Here is a 21,028-nt window from a genome sequence, read left to right on the forward strand (position 1 = left end):
ATCTCTAAATTGTGATATTGACCTTGGTCAGTAATTGAGTTTCATGCCTACCTGACAAAACTCAACAATATAATACATAACTAATATTCATTTATGATTTTTAGATAATATATTAAGATCAATATTACTTGAGATAAACGTTTGCTTGAGTTTGAATTTAGGACACTGGTGTTCCTCTAGGAAATTCCAAGTGTACTTGCTGCATTACCCGTTCTTAAGTTTCAATAAGAGATCCAACGTTGTTTAAAACTTAAAATATTCTCAAAATAACCTACAGCCTGGTTCAATTACTAAATTTTGGGGATATTTTTTAAATTTGAGAAGTAACAGAACTTCTTTATTGCATGTCTTAAAATCAGTTTCTGATGACTCAATTTAGGTTGTCTTTCAGTTAATATTTTAGAGAATTCATTTCTTTAAATATTCACTGGATTTTCAAGGTATTTATTCTTCCTTCCTAGACTAAATCACTATTTTGGAATTGTACTGAATTGATTTAAGAAGTTTGGGAATATATCACCCTGATACATGAATACTGTTGGCACATTAGCACATTCGAGACTTCTGACTTATCAAGTTCAATATTGGATTTTGTTTGCATCACTAGTGGAATTCATTTGAAGAATTGAAAGACAACCACAATTTCAGAAAGATTGAGTTGCAGAAAGAGGAAAGAGAGAGAGAGACATAGAGAAGATATGCACATGGTGTGTGTGTGTGTGTGTGTGTGTGTGTGTGTGTGTGTGTGTGTGTGATTTTGATATTTATGATAGCTTTAACAATTTTTCAGTCATAGCACTACAATGTCTGCTGCGTGGCAGTAGATAGTGATGTCTAGCATTTGGGTATCATGCTGATGTCCTACCAAAACACATGATCCTAACACCAGGATAACAAGTACCAACATTAAATTCTTAATGATGAGCCCTTAGCGCGGAAGCTCTACCATTTTAATGTCTGTGGTATGACTCGGCCAGCAACTTCCCCCATCCAGGACTGACGCTCTAGAATAAAGGCCACCGGAGTGGTCTGTAGGCAAATGGAAATAAAAGAGAAGAGATGAAAATAAAGAGAGAAAAGGAAAAAGGGGAAATGCAATTTAGTTTAAAACATTATAGCTGAAAAGTGAAAAACGACCCTCCCTTTACATGCGCGTTTGTGTTTTGATTATATCACACATAAAAGGTTAGTAACAATTGTTAGAGAAGAGGAAGTAGATCAATATGGCCAAGAGAGCATTGAAATATATTTGTACAAAGTGTATTTATTGGCAAAACTAATAAAATCTACACTTCATTGTCATTGCAACAAAGTGTTAATTATGTGGTTAAGGAACATATCTTGAGGGTCTTGAGGGGTGATGAGTTGATACCTGATATATATCAACACAGGTTAGGAATTTCAAAATGGAAACTGGATAGACCTGTATTGCAACAAGAAAGTGCATGCTATCTCTGATTGCTAAAGATTGAAAAAAGGCAACATAATAAAGACAAACTTTCCAAAGGCTCCTATTTTAAGAGGCCATTGTAAAAGTCCTGTACTGAAAGAAATAAATTTGTTGAATCAAACAAATCAGTCTGATTTTATTATTGAGAATTATAAGCCATATATGCTGACAGCTTCTATATCACTTGTGGGCAATTCTACCTAATCTATCCCGATTAAAATATTAAGGGACACAGGAGCTTCTCAGAGTCTTTTATTATCAGATACATTGCCTGCATCGTAGAAAAAATCTGGTCAGAACGTTCTTATTCAGGATGTAAAGTCAGTCTTTGTTTTTCATCTGCAGTGTAGCGAACTCATGAACATTGGATTACGAAACGCAGTGATCCTCCTACTGAGCTGATATGGCCAAATATCCAATACTGTTTGAAACCAAAGAAATAAAAATAAATAACAATAAGATGTTGAGAAGAAAAAGAAAAACATGAGATAGTTAAATTGCATTATACTTTAATTGAGCCAGATAAGCATATATGAATATGACACATATTTCACTGCATACAGTAAATGTTCATCTCCACAAAAAATTTAATATAAAAGATGCAACCCAGATAAAGCCATTTCAGTCAATATGTACGTCATTAATGAATAAATACAAGAAGCTGGCCACAGCTTGCATATTGAGCCCACTCATCAGAAACATTCAAAATGTTGGTTACAATGGAATAAAGTGAACGAAAGTAATACCAAAAAAAACTGTACCATTGAGGATAATCAAAGGGTGTTGACAGATGAAGGAAAGAACATCAACTTCCATCTAAGGTGGAGGTGTCTAGACAAAAATGGCATTTCAGGATGACAGATGCAATACCGCTGCATTGTTACATGAAAACATCTTATTTGTCATTACTGTCTGCATGGAAAATCCTTATTAAAATTAGATAAGGTAGTTTCTTCCAAACTTGATGAAACGAAACACTATTAATTTGTTTTGGGATGAACATTAAGAAGCAAGACAATTTCCTTTGTAAAGTGTAAATGTATTTGAGTAATTCAAATAATTTCATCTTTACATATTAAGAGAAAGAGGCAAACAAAGTTTGTTACCTGTGCTCTAATTCCAATTAGTTTTTCCCTAAGTCCAAAAGAATGATAACACTGAGACGTGGGCAGCAGACCATTGAACATATTTAAAACAGGTGCATAATACAAGTCAAGAATATGGATATGACATAATCTCGTCGATTAACATTTTAAACATCTGACAAACAGAAAAGCTTCATAAACAGATTCATCTGAAAGATGTTTAGTATGTTTTGCCTTCAGAATACTCAGACAAACTTAGGAGCAATAAAACTGTACTTGATTGCATTTAAGGTATACAATGTCCCATTTCAATATATTATGGGTAAAGAAATTAAAATACAAACTTCTTTAAGACTAATATGAAAAACATGTACAGGAAGAAAATATTTGAAAAAAAAAGCAAAATTTATACAGCATGTTAAGAAACCGTAAAGAATAATTATACTGAAGCAATCTTGACTTCATAGACAACATTCTATTTTCTGATGGAAATATTCAAATTTACATGTTTGGAACTTGGTAATACTTTCAATGCTTTTTCAATGAATGACATATATATATAAGAACTATTTCACTGACAGGAAAATTATTTGCTTAAGTAAAATATGAAAAGGTACATATAAAAAGAACTTTAAATCTGAATTCCAATTTAATCTAAGAACACATTTTAAACACAACTGGAAAAACTATCATATTTGTCGGCCTATAAATCACTGTAAAGTTTAAGTCGAATTTGCACAATTTGTACAGTTTCTATACTTCATCCATATATAAGTAGATGCTGAGCATAAGACAAGGCCAGAGCAATACCTCAATCGTCTTTATCACTGCTGTTTGTTCCACATAGCATATGATTTTTCCATAAATTTGCAGATCAACACCATCAATTGTAACTAAAAGTACCAAATGCATTTCACACAAAATATTTAGAACAAATTTTCTACGTTTAGCTACAAATGACCTGAAAATTCACAATATTTATATCCATATAGACTCCATATGGGTCAAATCCTGATAATGACAATTGAATCATATTGTGTAATTTTCGTTGTATGCACAATGACCTCTCCTTTCCCAACAAATACGAGTACGTTCATATGCACTTCTTGTAGTAAGGTTGCATGTGGTTGTCACCTTTGCTCAGGATAGTTGTTAGTCTGTATGACATTTCTGTCAGCTAGTACAAAATGTGTCAGTGGTTCAGAAACTTGCACAAATAAGCATTTGGCATTACATGGTGCTGTAGTCATAATACCCTATGGGTAGTCTCATTTCCCGTTTTAACCTGGTCTGCAGAACATTAACCTCAAACAGGTTTTAACTAGAACGACTAGACTCAAAGCATTAGTGTATTTAATTAGCATGTAAATAACACTGCAAAGCTGTTTTGTTAATGAGACAATGGATATCATAATTAAAATTAGAAGGAATTGTGGACACAGTGGTATCAATTGATAATGGAATGCAGCATTGCCTTTGTAGAGGAGTATGATCACTATTGTCAACTAGCTTAACAATATAGATTTAAATTGTCCACAAACCTCTCCCTCTCTCTCTCTCTCCCTCATATCTGATCACGATGTGCAAGAAGAAAAATGCGATGGAATACCTGTCTTTATCATGGTTAGTCATTTTCTAATGTACATATTGTAATCAAATTAAAATAACATATAATACTAGTTAATACTGCTTTAGCACCATTACATCTAATGCACATGAATTTAATATAGAAAATCATGTAGATATTTTAAGATCCTTCTCAATTATGCTGATAATTTTTTAGTACGCGATCTCTTTCCAAAATGATAATTCTTTGACACATTATTTTCCATTCTTTTGGAGAAATATATACATACTTTTAAAATTTACAAGATAAACGATAACACGATTTGAATAATATAATCCGTATACATGTTGATTTGGTGTATAAAACAAAGCCGAGACTTTATATTACAAAAGTTCCAACTTGTAGGCCAGAAAATATTTATCATCTGCTTCAATTTGAAGGGGAAAAGTTTTAACATTTTAGCTTAATATAGCTTTAGATTTTGAATTTTTAATCGACTTTAATCTGGGTCCATAGACACCTTGCCTTAATAGGTTCCTTCTTCTTTGCCTCTTCACATGTTGCTGTTCCTGGTAGTGAAGCAGTTCTTATAAATTGTCCCATTTGTCTTTCCACAGCTGCCTTCTCCTACGCAGACCATGGTATTCTAGTCATTTTCTTCTTTTTTGCTTTCACACTTGTCTTGCAGATTTTGCCTAAAACAACATATTCCCTTTTACTTTCAGATCTTACATTCCCCAAACATTGATATTATTTGAAAAAGGAATTGTTAAACTGTTTACCATTAGAAGGCTGTTCCATTAAGACATACATGGAACCCACTGGAACACACTATAAAGTGGTTACTCACCCAAAGATACCATTTAGAATGTTCTTGTCATTTTAATATGACCCCTGAGAAATCAATGTACCGTGGCATATATTTTTATAACACTGCCTTCCCTGGGTAACATGTATGTTTAAATGGAACAACTCTAAGCAATGTAAAGAAACCAATAATGACAATAGGTAACATTAACGTTAGGGTCTTGAGTTCACACCAACAAATATATTATTGTAACATACTATTAATTTGTTTTAACAGCAACAGCTACCAGTGAATATCATCTACCAGCACAGTAAATGTAAAAGTTTGAACCTCAGTATCACAGCCATAAAGTTTATGAGTTGAAGCCAGTAAAAGAAAGTAAACAAGTTTAATTGTTAACATCTCTAGCAACATATTAAATCAAAAATCGCATAGCGAGCCATTAACTAAATAGGATTTAGATATACACGAACAATTAGTTTTGACATAAGATGAACTCAGTTTAATATTGTGAGATATAGCTATCGCCAAGTTTTCTTAAACAATCTTGAAAGTACAAATATTAGCATTAACCATGATTTCTTTATTTTCATGTGAAAAGCTTGAAGTTTGTAATAAATATATTTCTGATGGTGCTATAATGTCTTGAAATATAATTATTTTGATACGACAAAAGGTCAAAGCAATCTAGTGTGATACATTTAATTAACGTGTTATAATCATGCAAATTCAACTTATGGATATTGCTAAGTGGATATGTTTAATACATGTGATGGTCTTCCAATACAGATTATCACTGGTTCTTTTAATTAGTTGTTTGTGGTAACCATAAAGAAAGGAATTCACAGCCTTAGTGGTTTTTCTGATCACATCTGAGTTTTTTTTGAAAGCATTGCACATCAATTTATCTAAAGTGCTAAACTCCAGGGGCAAGAAGTTTAATATAGCATCTTCACAAAATTCTTATGTTATGTAAATTTAATTTGTACTGCTTGTTAGTTGTTGTTTTTTAATTTTGTATTTCATTACATGCTATTGTAATGTAACATTGTATGATGGACTTGACCTTGTCCAACATTGAGTTCATCTTCTGCTTGAAATGAACTGATATTTTTTTTAATTTTATTTTGTAAACAAATAATACATAAGTAAAATATTCTCTATTTGTATAGGCTTAATATCAGGATCATTTTTAACAGAAGAAGTAAATATATTTATTTGAATCTGGGTCTTGGTTTTGAAATTCCCTAAGTTTAATTAACATGATCCAGGTTCTGCTTTCTAATAATAACAAACATTTTTATTTTGCAAGCATCAGGATCATTCTAGAAGGTTATTGGCAATTATGTATTAGTTTGTGTTTTAGAAATTACTCATAGTGACCTCCGGTCAAGTAGAGTACTATGTAAACTTGTAATTGAGAGGATTTTTCAGTCATGCTTCAAGATCTAGTACTTTCAAGTTGAGTTACTGAACTCAAGTGATTATTTTCTCTGGAAATACAAAAGTGTTCTGACATAAATATTGGATAAAGACAGTCACTGGAATACATAGTGAATTCAAAACTGGAATTATACTACTGTGATTCAACAAAAGACTGTTGAAACGTGAACACTCTACAAGCTACTACAGACACAGCAACACCCTCAGTTTTGGATTTAATTTATTCAGGCCTTTAAATTATTAAGACTTGTGTGTCTGTAATTCTAGGATTATTTGGGATTTTTTTCATAATACCATAAGTTCCTGTTAATTAGATTTTCACTTTGCATTCTAAGAAAATAAATTATTTGTTGAATGAATTTTATAAAGCTTATTGCTTTTCCATCTTTTCTGTTACTTATCTTAAGAGCATAGGCTTGTAACTGAACTCTTTCTTCTTCTTCACCCTCCTCTGAACCATCATCCGGAAGGTCTTCAATAACATCTGTAAGAATAAATCAGCAAATATATTTTATATTAAATACAATGTAAGAACTGGATACTTGCCAAATATTTTCGTTATGCAAAATTCTATAACAAAGTAAACAAATCTGGTGTGTGTCTTATGTCTTGCTATGATCTGACATTCAAAATTGGGGCATATTAAATATGTCAAAATGGTGAGCTATAATGTATATTTGCATGTAGTTTCATCATCATATTTCCTGAAGCTAAGAAAACTACTTATCGGATATAAAAAAGACATCAGACAGAATATGTTTCGCTGTGCATGACATTAAGTCTAATTGTGATACATGTCTGTGTTAAATGTCAGCAAAAGGACATACGAATGGACAAAACAAAACTGCAGAATAATCGGACAGACTTTGGATAGCACTTTGACAACATCATCCTTCCAGCTATTTTAAATCATATTGAGATATATTGGATTGCAATGGGAAGAAAAAATTGTCAATATGTAAAATCAGTCCATTAAAATCAAAGTGATTATATTTAAACCAATTAACTGGAATGCCATTTATTGAAGACGAATGTCATTTATACTTAAACTTTGTGCTTTACATCATTTCATTATTTGAAGGACCATTTATCAATCCCAATGTTGATATCTTCCAAGAAGTCAGGATAATCAGTATTTGGTTGCATCAACAACCCATTCACGTTTTTACTATTCAACAGAAGTTAGAAGCATTATAAGAAGCTGCTCTAGTAGGGTACCAGTCAGTCATACCATGTAGAGCATCACCCCTGATACATACTGGTGGAGGGTCCATGTACTGCTTGAACAATCACTGATCTATAGCATAACCTGTTTGCAGTCAACAACAAGGAAATGTTTTCAAGAATCTATCTCATACAGTCCATATTGATATAACTGCTCATATTTGATTCTAACTGTTAATCATACACAATTGACTCTCATGTCTATCTCCTTACAGAAGTATATACAGATAAAATCAAGTATTTTTTTCTTCAAAATGTGTTAACTATCATATCAGTAGATTGAACAGTTTTGGAAGCAGATATATGCCTAATATGTATGCACTAAGTGTAAATGTTATTTTAACAAAGTGGCTAATAACTCTTAGTGGTCCAAACATTTAAAAAAAAAACTAAACTACTTGATTCTATCTGGATATACTTTCGGAAGGCAAAAGTCGTAATGGTAGTTTCATTACGATCAAAGCAATTAGACAACGGAACATGTATGCAACAGATATTATTTAGGAAATGTGTGTGTGATTTGATTTTTTAATGTAGCTTTAAAATATTTTCATTCATATGGCAATGATGTCTGCAGTGAGAAAGTTTATAGTGATGTCTAGCATTGGGGCATCACGCTATAGACAGTTAGCATCTTCTCCCACCCAGTCACACAGCATCGGCCTTACCAAATGTGGGGCTCGATTCAGATCATTTTGGTGAGCCCACCTGTATTTATGTACGCGACCCCTTGTGAACAAGGTATTTAAAAATAAACTTTGAAACATGTTTTATATCATGTTGAACTTAAAATATGTCCCATCGAACTAAGACCGACCCTGCAGTCACATTATCCTGACACCTGGCCAACCAGTTCTAGCACTAACCTCTTAATGCTGAGTGCTAAGCGAAGCAGCTGCTAATACCATTGTTATAAGACTTCGAACCAACAATCTCCTTCAACCACTAGGCAAGCGGCAGTTTGCTCAGGAAGTAAGACAATTAACAGCCCTAATCCCACTATACTTATCAAGGGCGAAAGCTTATACAGTAAGACTAGGGTAACAGTGTTATGTTACTCAGTTAGCAGCCTTAATGCTATAGTAGTCCATCATTCAAGCTTTAATGTCTAATTGTGGAAACAGTAATGCAGCCAGTGCTTTAAAAATTAATTCTTTACTTACCATTTAGCGGGGCCATCAATAGGACAACTACTTAATTCATAAACATCATTTAAGATTCAAATAAAGCTAGTCATAACAACACATTAAATACTGCATATGTAATAAAAACTATGCAATATTAATTTGATTCTGTAGAAAGCATTGATCAGGAATCTCAAGACAGAAACAATCATGCTAAAGTTTTGACAAGGTATGCCCTCCTTACACACAGAGGCAGGGTCCTCAACAGATTTCCAAACCAACTAGTCATTTGACAATTAATTCCAAAATCTGAAGAGCATTTTATTATAGGTCTTCTCAAAGGTTTTAATTTAAAGTGTTCCTAACACTATATTAATGTGCTTTATACACAAGAAATCATGGTCTAAAAACAGCAGATACAATAACAGTTTCATCCTACCCCATTTTGATGATGCACTGTTTTGACTCAGTCATAAACTCCCAGTTCTCATGAGAATGAATATCTAAAAGACAAAAAGTTACTTGCCTTAAAAAAAATATATTACACTAATTATCCTGTTTCGAATCAGTAAAGTTCTCATCAAAGTCCTTAGTAACTATTTCGATGTGGCCAACCAAACTCTGCCTAAAACAGTCAGCTACTTAACATGTGTTGGCAATGTGACAGACAGTACCTACATCAGTAACACTGTTCAGAATACTGTAATGAAATCGCAAGTTCCACGAGGAACTGTTGTAGCCGATTTTCTTAGGTGGTTCTTTATTACTGTAAATAAATTTATAATACATTTCATAACTGTATCAGCGTCCTTTATATTTGTGTTAGGGGCCCCGAGTGGCCAATGTCTAAAGCACTCACCGTTCCTGATCACTGCCATCTCACCTCTGTCTGCGTGGATTTAAGTCTCAGGCTCGGCTAACGTGGGTACTTGAGATCGCTTGTTAGCAGCTTCTCTTGGGTCGATGGTTCTTCCTAAGGTATTCCAGGGTACATCCTCCATCAGTTATACTGACCGCCATGTATAGCCTATCTTGTGCTGAAAATGGCATTAAATCCTTCAAAAACAACATCTGTTATGCAAGAAATTACCATGATCTTAAATCTGATGATAAAAACAATTTTACTTTAAAAGTCAATTTCCAATAATTCTTTAACAGAATCTTGATATTTAACTTAATCTGACCTATATATCTTAGTTTTTTTGAAGATAATCATAATAATGGTAAGAATGAATAAAATTCAAATCAAAATCGTCTCCTGTAACTTTGTCTTTTGTCTATGAATAGCTGCACTTCTAGAGGAATGAGTTATGATGGATGCATATGCACATTGCCCATTAATGTTTTTAAAAATGGGTCACAAGCTAAATCTGATAGGCTATTTTTCACAAACAAGTAAGTAATTTTGTTATAATACCATCATGATTTTCCCCAAATTTTATTATTTTTGCTTTCGTGTTTCTTTTTTTCTGGAAATCTGAGTTTTTTATGTACTACTGTTGTTACTTTAAAACAATGTTTTCTATTGGAGCATATATTACAACGGTGGCACTGGGAGTAGTAGACTTGTGCGAAGTTCGACAAATCTTAACACATGTAGTTTGGGAGCAATGTATTTATGGATGACGTCACCAAGATTTGTGTGTGGGAACTATATCTTTATCATCAAATATCACCTAGCTCTGTGTATGGATAATACGTGTATATGTTTATGGCACAGGACACTGACGTCATCTGATGTTCATTTTAGGCCAACTATTAATCATGTGCTAATAATAGCAGGGAGATAGCACATGTAATAGTCCATAATTCTGAATCACTATAACAGAACATCAGTGAAACAAATATTACAATATACATATTTGCTGCTGACTACCATATATATTTGGGATAGTCCTAAATCGAATAAAGTTCGTTAGGGCTTAGTGTGGAAGTGTAGAAGTATAAATAGTAATGTGAGTAGGTTTCCAAATTTGAGCATTAATTTTCTGCAGGAATATACGTTTTGATGTGAAAGTGCTAGCACATATCACATGCTGACATGGCCATCCCATTCAGTAACAATAGCAAGTTCCACTAAATCGAGCTTAAACTATAGTCTAAACATACTTCCCCGTTTGTTTGTTGACCCCGTCCAATTGAAAAAGCAAAAGGCATAAATGAGATCAGAGATGCTCAAAACTTAATCAGTTCATTTATTGATTTATAATTTCAAACCTGATAATGCCCAGGGTGGCCCTAACACAGTTATCATCTGAGCATTTCACTTCAAACGAAGTTTTCAATTTAAAAGACGACTACGCTTGTCAGTCATTTCCGGTTCCTGGACAAGTCCATTTTCAGAGAAGTGGTAGATGCAGGACTGCACATGTATGTACATAGAAGTAAAGTACTATGTTGTCTGCTTTCGATATTTTCAATGTCAAATCAAGGACACAAAAGATGCCAAATACAAATTTGCCTTTCCCGTGGATTTAACAAGCGGTGTAATTTTTATATTCGTGAGTGGGAAGAGATAAAACTAAACTCTCAACATTATGGTAATTTACGGAATTATCCGACAGTTATCGAATAGGATGAACTACATCACAATGATGTCTGAGGAAAAGAGACGCACCCATAGTGTATGGATTATGCCGCCATGATAGTATGGAAAGACCGTTAAGCTTGAAAGGTGCTTACGATTCTAGTGTCATTGCCACTCGGGTCACAGTCAGGTTAGAAATTCAATGAATAAAATGACTAAGTTCTGTGCACTTTTTATCACATGAAAGATTTACATTGACGGGTTACAAACAAACGGGGAGCTATATCTATCTATAAATATGCCGACAAAGTCACACTTGAATATTAAGCAATGGATGGTGTGTGGTCAAAGATAAAGTAAAGACGGAAGTGATAGGACAGTGAGAAGAGTAATGACAGGAAGGGCAGAAATAAGTAAAAGATGGTCAGTGTATGTTTTCGTCCCTTAATACCCAGACCAATCCGGCTACAAAATCAGCGATGAGACAAGGACCTCCAACCGGCATAGCCCTGAGAATCACTCAGTCTTACTTGTAGCTGTCTAGTTCATTAGAACGTGATTTTGGAACAGTCCTGCTTGTGAGATACCAAGTCAGGATTCAGACTATAGTAACCAAGTTTGTTTATCAACGAGACTGTCATGTACAGAACCTTATTTTCTGTTGGGGGATATATTGTTTCATCAAGAGTGAGAACTGTACTAGTTTGAAAGGGACAAACCATTTACTTTTCAAGGGTATCAGGTACTGACACAGGGGTATTCCATTTTCCTTTCCGTGCCATAAAAACATTTTTTTAATTTAAGTTTTCTTTTTCTTTTTCGGTCTTTTTTGAAACAAAAAACAAGAAAAGGCAAATATTCTTTTTGTACTATAACGTTCATGGTGCTCTGCTTCTCTCTCGACAATCAAGTTGAAAAGTTGAGAGAGAGAGAGGAGGTTCTTCGTTTACCAACTCTTATGACATAAATGTGAACTGTTTTGACATGGGAATATAACAATCAAGACCTTCGCACAGGGGCTCATATCGTTGCTTAAAATTTCACTGTATGTCATAATATTTTTTTATCCTATTTCTATGGCTCATAGTTAAATATATGCAATGACATGAGGCTCTGTGCATCATTGGTGGAACAGGGAACAAGCAAGATGTCAAAGATGATAACTAATGAAGAACGAAAAGCACTTTTGGACGAATATAATAAACAATTTTATAAAGAATGTGTGTGTTTCTTACCAGTTTGATCCAGTACGTCTTGCCATCTTCCGAGAGGTAGGTGCATTAAGTCTCGAAGCAGTAAAATCCATGTACACACCAAATCACGCGTCACAAATACCGCACTATATGAGCCGCACCGGGCTTAAAATATTGCACTTTCTGCTGGCATCACCAGTTGATCATTTGACAACGAAAAACTCTTTTAAAAAATGCACTAATAATGCAGTAATTATTGTTATGAGTTTGATTATAGGTATACGAAATTTACAGTGACACTGCACAGAAGCGATGTTCTCATGGGATGACAAACAATCAGAAGTCACGCACCTTCTGATTGGCTAAGCGTTTCCACACCAGTCTACAGCCGAATGAAGGTCGCAAATTGTGTGTACTATACACACTGAATGTAAATGTCTGTTAGACAATACCGACTTTGTGAGGACATTCACAATAACGCGTAATTCAGCTCTTTTGATCATTCTCAACCATTTGCCGAAAAAACATTTCGAGGACTGATGTGTAAGTCACCACAATGTAGTCCAGTCTTCAAGATCTTGGTGTGCATTCAAACTCAGGTCCTTTCAAGTATACCAAAACACACACACACACACACACACACATTTCAAAAGCTCGTCTGTAATTTTCACGTGTGTGTGTGTGTGTGTGTGTGTGTGTGTGTGCGTCAGTAGCTGGTGAGGGATAGATTTACATCTCCATGATTCGTTTATTTATGTGCTTTTTTTTTCTTTTCATCAGGTAATAATGGTAAAGACAAATATAATATCCAGGTAAAGTCGGCGACGTAAACATCCTGTGAATATGAGTTGACCTAGGACGAAAATTATTTTACTTGTATTTCATGTATAAACATTCAACTGTACTGTACATTTACCATGATTTACCTTTATTACATTTTGCTGTGTATTAACCCACCTTAGTTCAATAAATCTTGCATGGTTAAACAAAGGTTGACCGGATAATTTGTTTATTATAACCGATGAAGTAATTGTAAAATAATGTTTTGTAGAAAAAAAATTAAAACTTTATATTAATGGAATATCAAGAATTATCGCTTTTTCATAAAATCTATAAATGGTATTGAAAATAAAGCAGTGTATGGTTGTATCTCTAAGGATTTTATGCCCGATTGTACAGTTCGATAATATATCAAAGATGAAAAACAAAATTCAGTCAAACGTTTAATAATAATAAATCGAACTTGGCACATGGAAGATGATGAAATGCACGAACCAGAACAATTGAAATAGTATTGACAGAAGGGAGATAATCTTGATAGTATTACAAAATGCTGCAGTAATGGTTAAGTTTAGATCCTGATTACTGCCACGAGAATGTACGTACCCTTTACTATAACGTCTGTCGTTCTCAAAAAATATTAAGATTAAAAAATATACAAAAATATTTTTTCTTTTCAAGTAAAGAACGAAACAGAAGTGCATACATAAAAGTGAAAGTAAGTATCTGACAGGTATAACCTAAGAAAATCCGTTATTTCTAAGAATCGTTCGCATCTTTTTAAAACTTGGATATTATACTTGAAATGAGAAGGGAACCTTTAAATGTCTGTGCATTTTACATGAAGTGAATTCAATTTTTAAAGACATTAGATAACACTTAACCAAACAACAGATGAAGAAAGCAATAAATGTAGTAAGTTACATGTGTGACATAAAAGTGATTCAAATTATTTAAACTATAGCATTTATCCGCATGATTAAACCCCAAATAGGTTGGATACTGCTCCTAATTTGTAATGCATGTTTCCAAACGTTGTGCAATCTACAGAAACTTTACCAAATATTTTACTAATACAAATATTATTTGATTTAATACATACGAAGAAATATAAAAAATCTGAGAAATTTGTTTTTATCTATTCACACAGAAAAGAGACTCATACTTAACTCCTTGACAATGGCTATACATTTAGATACATTCTTTTCAGATCTTTTGGCAGGTTTCAGAACATTTAAATATCGTTAATATATCAAAACGATATCAAGCTGCATATCCACGTGCCTTTTGCAGTAGTCTCACAATTAATCCGACTTTCCCCTGACCGTTGCCACCCCATTTTTGATATTTGGACATTGATGATGGAGTGTATGGTTAGAATCGATTCCATATCGAAAAGTTGGAATTTGCCGACACCATTTGGTGTCGGCATAGGGTAGCTAATTCCTAGCCAGCCTAGCAAACTTGAACGGCTTTTCATCAACATATACCTGCGTGAAATCGGTAGGAATATGCTTTATTTTCTAAAATGTGTATATCCACGTGTAATCTCAATTAACCCCGCACTGAGCCACCTGATATATTCTATAGCCATCAATACCTAGGTCGAAGAAACCTAATCAATTATGCTTTTGTCCTTTCCCCAACATCAACATAAACGGTACGTAATGAAATATCTACTATTCCCCCACAAGCTATGGTTTTTAAAAGGATTTTAGTGAATTATAAAGAATTTCATCCTTGTATGTCGTGCCAGTGGCTTAGTGCTACATTTTGAAGATTATGTAACGGGTGTATGACTCAACCAGTTCAAATATTCAAACTGAATTAATTTCCGCATCGTCTGTCAAAAACAACTGCGTCAATAGGCCTTTGTAAATAACATCAATGATTTTCAGCCAGGTTATTATTAGGCAATTAATATTCACAGACCTGATGAATAACACAGAGAATAACTGATACTTCTGGAGCATGATCATGTCTTGTCACCACTCGACGAGAGCTTAGATTTCATAACAGATACACTGGAAAGTTTGCATGACTCAAAGAAGTAAAAGAAGAGATAAATTACTTACAAACAGTAATTCAAAAAGACGAAAGGCAAGACTTTATAGATGTTTTGTGCAGAGTAAGATTAAACACTAAGTTAAAATGTTGGAATCTGGCAAAGTTGTTTTCGTTAATTGGAGCAAAAAATCTAAATACTCGATAAATACCACTAACTTGGTGACAACGTGATACATTTACAAACAAGGTGAGTCCCACGTACGTTCGATTTTGTGAGACTTGACAAGACTGTTTATATACAAAAATGCTTGAAAGAGACTGATATGTACTAATAAAGTCACAACTTACCTATTATAAGGTATGATTCATACGATATATGCCCTTGGGCCCAATAAAGTCCTGAATTAGAAATGCCGTTAATTCAATTCACGTCAATATATTTTCAAATCCCAAACAGTTAAATATAGATGACCTAGATTCATGATATCATGCATAATGTAAAATACATTTCTTTTCACGCACTTGCAGTCAATAAGGCTATTCTTCTGTAACACAAACACCTGACATACTATTAAAATAATGGTTCTAAATTGTTAGTAGTGACATGTAACATGGTACTTGAATGACGCGTGTTATGTATTACAATCTTAGGGATAATTCCCTGTGTCCGATATATAGTTTTAAATTCCAGACAGCTAAATATAGATGACCTCAATAATCGATTCCATGAAAAACATTTATAACTTTAATGACACGTGTTATGTAATACAATCCATTGGATGCATTCCCTGTTTCTGATATGTTCTTTTAAATGTTCTGGTTGTGTTCTCCAAATTCCAGACAGATAAATATAGATGACCTAAATAATCGATTGTAGGAAAAACAGTTATAACTTTAATACATTTTCAATTTCCGGTATTGATAACGATGTATTTGATCCTATATATATATATATATATATATATATATATATATATATATATATATATATATATATATATATATAGTTATGAGATTTATTTACCATGTATATCAAGACTCTTTCAAGCACAATTGTATGCATCTGTCCATATATATATATATCTTAAAATAATTTCCGCCATTCCTTACTTCCTGTTACTAATACTAATATTACTAATAAAATCACCATCATCAATCAATTCCACTTCTACTATATATGCTGATGCCATTACTACTGCTACTACTACTACTACTACAACTACTATGCCTACTACTAAAGTTGTCTAAAATGCCATACCTTTGTACCTTTGTACAGTGATTGTTTGCTCTTCGATAAGTACTGGAATCCTGTGAAGGTCACTTTTTTTGACACAATTTTAGCTGGTTTCCCAACAAGAACGTCATGGACTGTGCGCGTGACTAGTAGAAGGTATCACGGTACCAATTGTTTTTCCATATACCTCAATGCTCATGTTTTGTGAAATAAATATACTTTCTATCCTACATCAGCATGCATGTCACACACTGTCATAGAGAACAATGCTAGATTGTCAATTCGACAAGGAGAAAACCAGGTACTCCACTGCATGTTAAGAGAGATAGCTCTGCTGGAACTAGACAGGGGTAAGAGTTATCTAGTCACAACAGACATACTTTCAGACAAGTGTACCACATTTTTAAAAAATCACAAAAAATACAAAATATGATCTAGATAGGAATTAACATAATCTCACATGTTGCTAAGAGGCACAACTTTTATTAAGCCTAACAGAAAGTACAACTCTTACATAATGCACCAATCACAGCTATTGTTGTTCTTTATTTCTGAATGCGATGTTCCCTACACCTTAAACTCCGCCCACCTGGACTTGCGCAATTGGCACCGTATACCAGAAGGCGTTGAGGTGCAAATATAGTTACACTTCCATTTATCGAAATTTATTGTAATTGGGTCAAGGCCAGTTCGTTTGTTTATTTGATTCCTTACAAGTAAATCATCGGGTCTGCGCGTGACAAGTAGAATGCGTTGAAGTTTAAATATAGTGGCATATCATTTTCTATTCATAAATTTCCTTGTAATGATAATGTCCCTCACAAGAGCTGTTAAACGGCTATTGGCAACAAGCAGATCAGCACATTTTGTTGGGGATGGTACACTGATTGTGAAGAAATAGATAATACTTTTAGTAATAGTGATGTCATGTTTCCTTCCATAAAGTATCATGCAACATTTAGCAGTAAGTTTGTGAAAGAATAACTTGCAATAAACTAAAATTCCAAACTCTGTTGTCGACAGTATTTGAATCACACCACTATGGAGTGGTTGCATTCAGTGAAACGCAACATGTAATTGCCACTTATCAAGAATCTAATGAGTAGTAAGGAGATGTGGAGATGGTGCAAAGTGAAAATGATTATGCACAATGCTATTTGCAAATAAATGACAGTCACGAAAACCGGCAAAGCAGATCCTATGTTGACTTAAGGAGTTTTTTTTTTAATGAGAAACATAATGACATAATGACACAAATGTACATTTATATTAGTAATATTACTACTACCTCTATACTACTACTACTACTACTACTACTAATAATAATAATAATAATAATAATAACCGTTGTCTCACTGACCAAGATTATCATGATCACCAAGTTGAAACATTTTAATAATCTCTGTCCAAATGCATTTCGGTACATACTGTACGATTGTCTATTTATGTACATGCCTGTCTCTGTTCAATGGAAATTTTGTAACCATTGCAAATACACCAATACAAGTAAAGTAAGGTTACATTACTCCCGCCATTCTCTACTATCGTCATGGATACCTCATTAGAGTGAGATGAAATTTCAGTGGCATGCTGTTTCATGAACTCTAGATTTGTGTCATGTAACCGTCCACAATGTCTACATATCGTTTTATTTAAAATGCAGGAACTTTATTAGCGCGATGAAACACATGCAGCTTGCTAGTACGCACAATTGCAATGCAGCGCACAACAATGTTGGCAATTTTTTCTTCAGCGAATATCCATTTCATCTTTATCAATGTCTGTGGTGGACACCTAATATTGGTACGACGATAATGCTCGTCGCTTGATAAACAAACTTAACATCTGTCTGTATTATGTCGACCACCAGTGTCATTAAATTCTTCTTTCTAAATGAATGATGTTTTTTAAAGCTACGTTAAAAATCCAAATCACACATACCTAATCTTTCTAAAGCTTGTAAAAACTCACTGTCAAAAGGTTTTATTATGTCACAAAAAAACAAAACCAGTAAATATTTCACACAAATGCAAGAAATGCCACTTGAACAAGACCGTGTTTTTACGCAAATCAAAAATAAAGTTTACATTAAAGTTTTTTCATATTCACTGTCTAATTGATGCACTGTAGATTCCAATTTTGAAGAACACGAGAGCATACTTTCTTTAGTAAATATATACTATTACACATTATAGCTGTACATTAGCGAAAGTAATACAGCTTGGGATAGTCGATATTTTTTTCGCATTTAGATATGTTTCTTCTTTTCTAATGACATCAAGACAACGAGATTGGAATAAATATTAACTTTCATGTGCTCTCACTCCGTTGTAATATCTATTCAGCTTTTTGCAAAACTTCTTAGGATCTAAATATAATAAAAAATTAATGTCCTGAAGATGATTTTGAGTGAAAACAAAAGGTTTGCTCTCAACTGTTTTTTTTTTTTAAGATAAAAACACTATTTGTCGTAAATATTTTGATATTATCAAAGAGGCCAACAAATCGAGACTCTATATATAAAAATACCACAAAATGCGAAATCATCATTAGACTCATTTCACTGACAATTGTGCAGAATATTTTCATGTTATTAAACTATGTAAGTTATAAACAAAATATAAAACCAATAAATGTTATTCCGCAATCCTGTCAGAACATTTAACTTAATATTTTCATCTTAGATGTGAAACTATACGATGGCTGTACAAATATAGGATATGGGAATCATCAATTGGTTCATAAACGCAACACAAGTTATCTGTTTCAGAAATATAAGTTAAATAATGTTGCATTCTTTAGTCGTGAGCAGTTCATTAAAGTACCTAGTTTATAACTTACTTGTGGTGACTGAAATTAAGTCCACTCTGACTAATGAAATGCTTGTTAGAGAGAGAGAGAGAGAGAGAGAGAGAGAGAGAGAGAGAGAGAGAGTTTGTGATTTGGATTTTACAAGTAGCCTTAAAAGATTTCAGTCGTATCGCTTTGATGTCTACAGTGTGACAGTTTATAGTGATGACTAGCACTGGTGCATCAGGCCGTAGACATGTATCAGGTAATCTAAGTGGAAATGAAGATCAAATAATGGCGTCTGAGTAAACACCAAATTAATCATAAAAGCAGTGGTTCAATGCCTATTGATTGATAGCTAGTGACTAATATTTTTTTAAATTAAAGTTTTTATTATTATATTCTTCAGTTATTGTTATTACAATATTCAAGTACACTGTACATTTATAAGACTAGAGCATTACAAGTACAGTATGACATGCCTGTGGACTGAATTCAAACATTACATTACAGACGTTTATCATAATATTCCATCACATTCCTTAAATTTGTGAACTTTAATTGTGACACCATATTGGTATTGTGTTTCATAAATGCATCTTTCAATCGTATCCTGACAACAGTCTGTGTATACACTATCGTGGTATTAGCGATGATAATATCGTTTCGTTTCATTAATTAAACTAAAACATCACTTAAAAAGTTTAATAACACTGTAAAAATAATCATTTAGAAAAAATTTGAACATTTCTTTTGTAACTGTGTTAGCTGAAAACATATTTTGTGGGTACCAAGCATATGCAATGTCAACAGTAAGTGAGAAAAATCAATTTAACTTTAAGAGAAAATAAATAAACTTTTAACATATGTTATGTTTTACACAATTGCCCATTTCAATTTGCAAGTCTTCATCATAATGCTGCTCTGAGGTTCGAAGATACACGCATATATACATATCATTATATGAATTAAAACTGAATATACATTTATTAATACTGACAGCAAGTTACAATATCCTATAACATTAGGCAACAATTTTTTATATATCTTAAATTATCCTAATATATAAACAAATAGTCAGTGTTTTAAGATATCAGACAAAGAAAGATTTTGAAGCATCCATAAGTTCTTTACAAGTTTTTTCCGCTCGTCGTTGCACATCATCCATATTTAAGTTCATTTGCTTTAATTTTTTAATATTCGACATGATCGCCCGCATGCCTTCAGCTCCCCCGTCCCGCATAGGATCAGCCTCTGCTATCTCCCTCAGCATGGTCTGTTCATCGTTAATGATAACAGTATTTTTCTCTTTGATCTTTGGCGTGTGCTGAAGCACGTCGTTAGTGTGCTTGAAGGCGTTTTTGTAGTGCCTCAGAGGTTCGAGTACTTGTTCAGGAGAGACAGTACACTTATCTGACACATCTTGTGGATCGTAAGACACTTCAAGCAATGTCCTCGACTTTCTTTCTATCGTTATTTTAGCAACACCTGTAGTAAAAGAGAAAATGTATAAGCAAGCAACCAGCTGCACGAATGATACTATGAGCACTTTCACGTACGTAGCACAGTGCTGTTTAAATGAACTTAAGTTTAACAGTTTAATTATTATTATCAAACTGTACATAACTGACTTAGTACAAGTTCAACTCGATATAAAATTAAATTACAGAAACAATAAATAATATCAAGGAGTAAAAGCAACGATGTCAATTCTTGTTTAACTGAAAACGGGGATCACAAAACCGTTTAGTTAGTAAAGTTTCTTTTTGTTGTAATTGAATTTGTCAAAAATAACA

At 33.4% G+C, this 21,028-nt stretch overlaps 2 protein-coding genes and 1 long non-coding RNA gene across 7 annotated transcripts in view; all 3 read right to left on the reverse strand.

The window, feature by feature from the left end:
- The window catches only part of LOC149775614 (uncharacterized), a 54,043-nt gene extending 36,556 nt beyond the window's left edge, over window positions 1-17,487 (reverse strand). For 2 of the 4 annotated variants that reach the window (XM_089944269.1, XM_089944266.1), the window contains exon 1: window positions 16,467-17,487. The gene's annotated coding sequence lies outside the window, so the exon portion shown is untranslated. Of the gene's footprint in view, window positions 1-15,556; window positions 15,608-16,466 lie in introns of all 4 variants that reach the window. The other 2 variants (XM_089944268.1, XM_089944267.1) reach the window with 2 other exon arrangements.
- On the reverse strand, window positions 1,943-11,213 carry LOC149775615 (uncharacterized). 2 transcript variants are annotated; one of them, XR_016416523.1, is made up of 3 exons: window positions 9,561-11,213; window positions 4,251-6,837; window positions 1,943-4,076 (listed from the first exon to the last, which is right to left on the reverse strand). It is a non-coding gene; the product is annotated as an uncharacterized LOC149775615 (long non-coding RNA). The 2 variants fall into 2 exon arrangements; XR_016416522.1 differs by having other exon boundaries at window positions 1,943-6,837.
- Window positions 17,488-17,631: 144 nt separating the features above from the next.
- Window positions 17,632-21,028, reverse strand: part of LOC149775616 (uncharacterized) — a 36,364-nt gene continuing 32,967 nt past the window's right edge. The window contains exon 5 of the mRNA XM_089944270.1: window positions 17,632-20,720. Within this exon, the coding sequence (XP_089800396.1) occupies window positions 20,326-20,720 (395 nt within the window). The 3' untranslated portion in view covers window positions 17,632-20,325. The remainder of the gene's footprint in view (window positions 20,721-21,028) is intronic.

This window comes from Sinohyriopsis cumingii, chromosome 19 (genome assembly GCF_028554795.1).
Source record: "Sinohyriopsis cumingii isolate HCF-2022 chromosome 19, ASM2855479v2, whole genome shotgun sequence".
NCBI classification, from domain to species: domain Eukaryota; kingdom Metazoa; phylum Mollusca; class Bivalvia; order Unionida; family Unionidae; genus Sinohyriopsis; species Sinohyriopsis cumingii.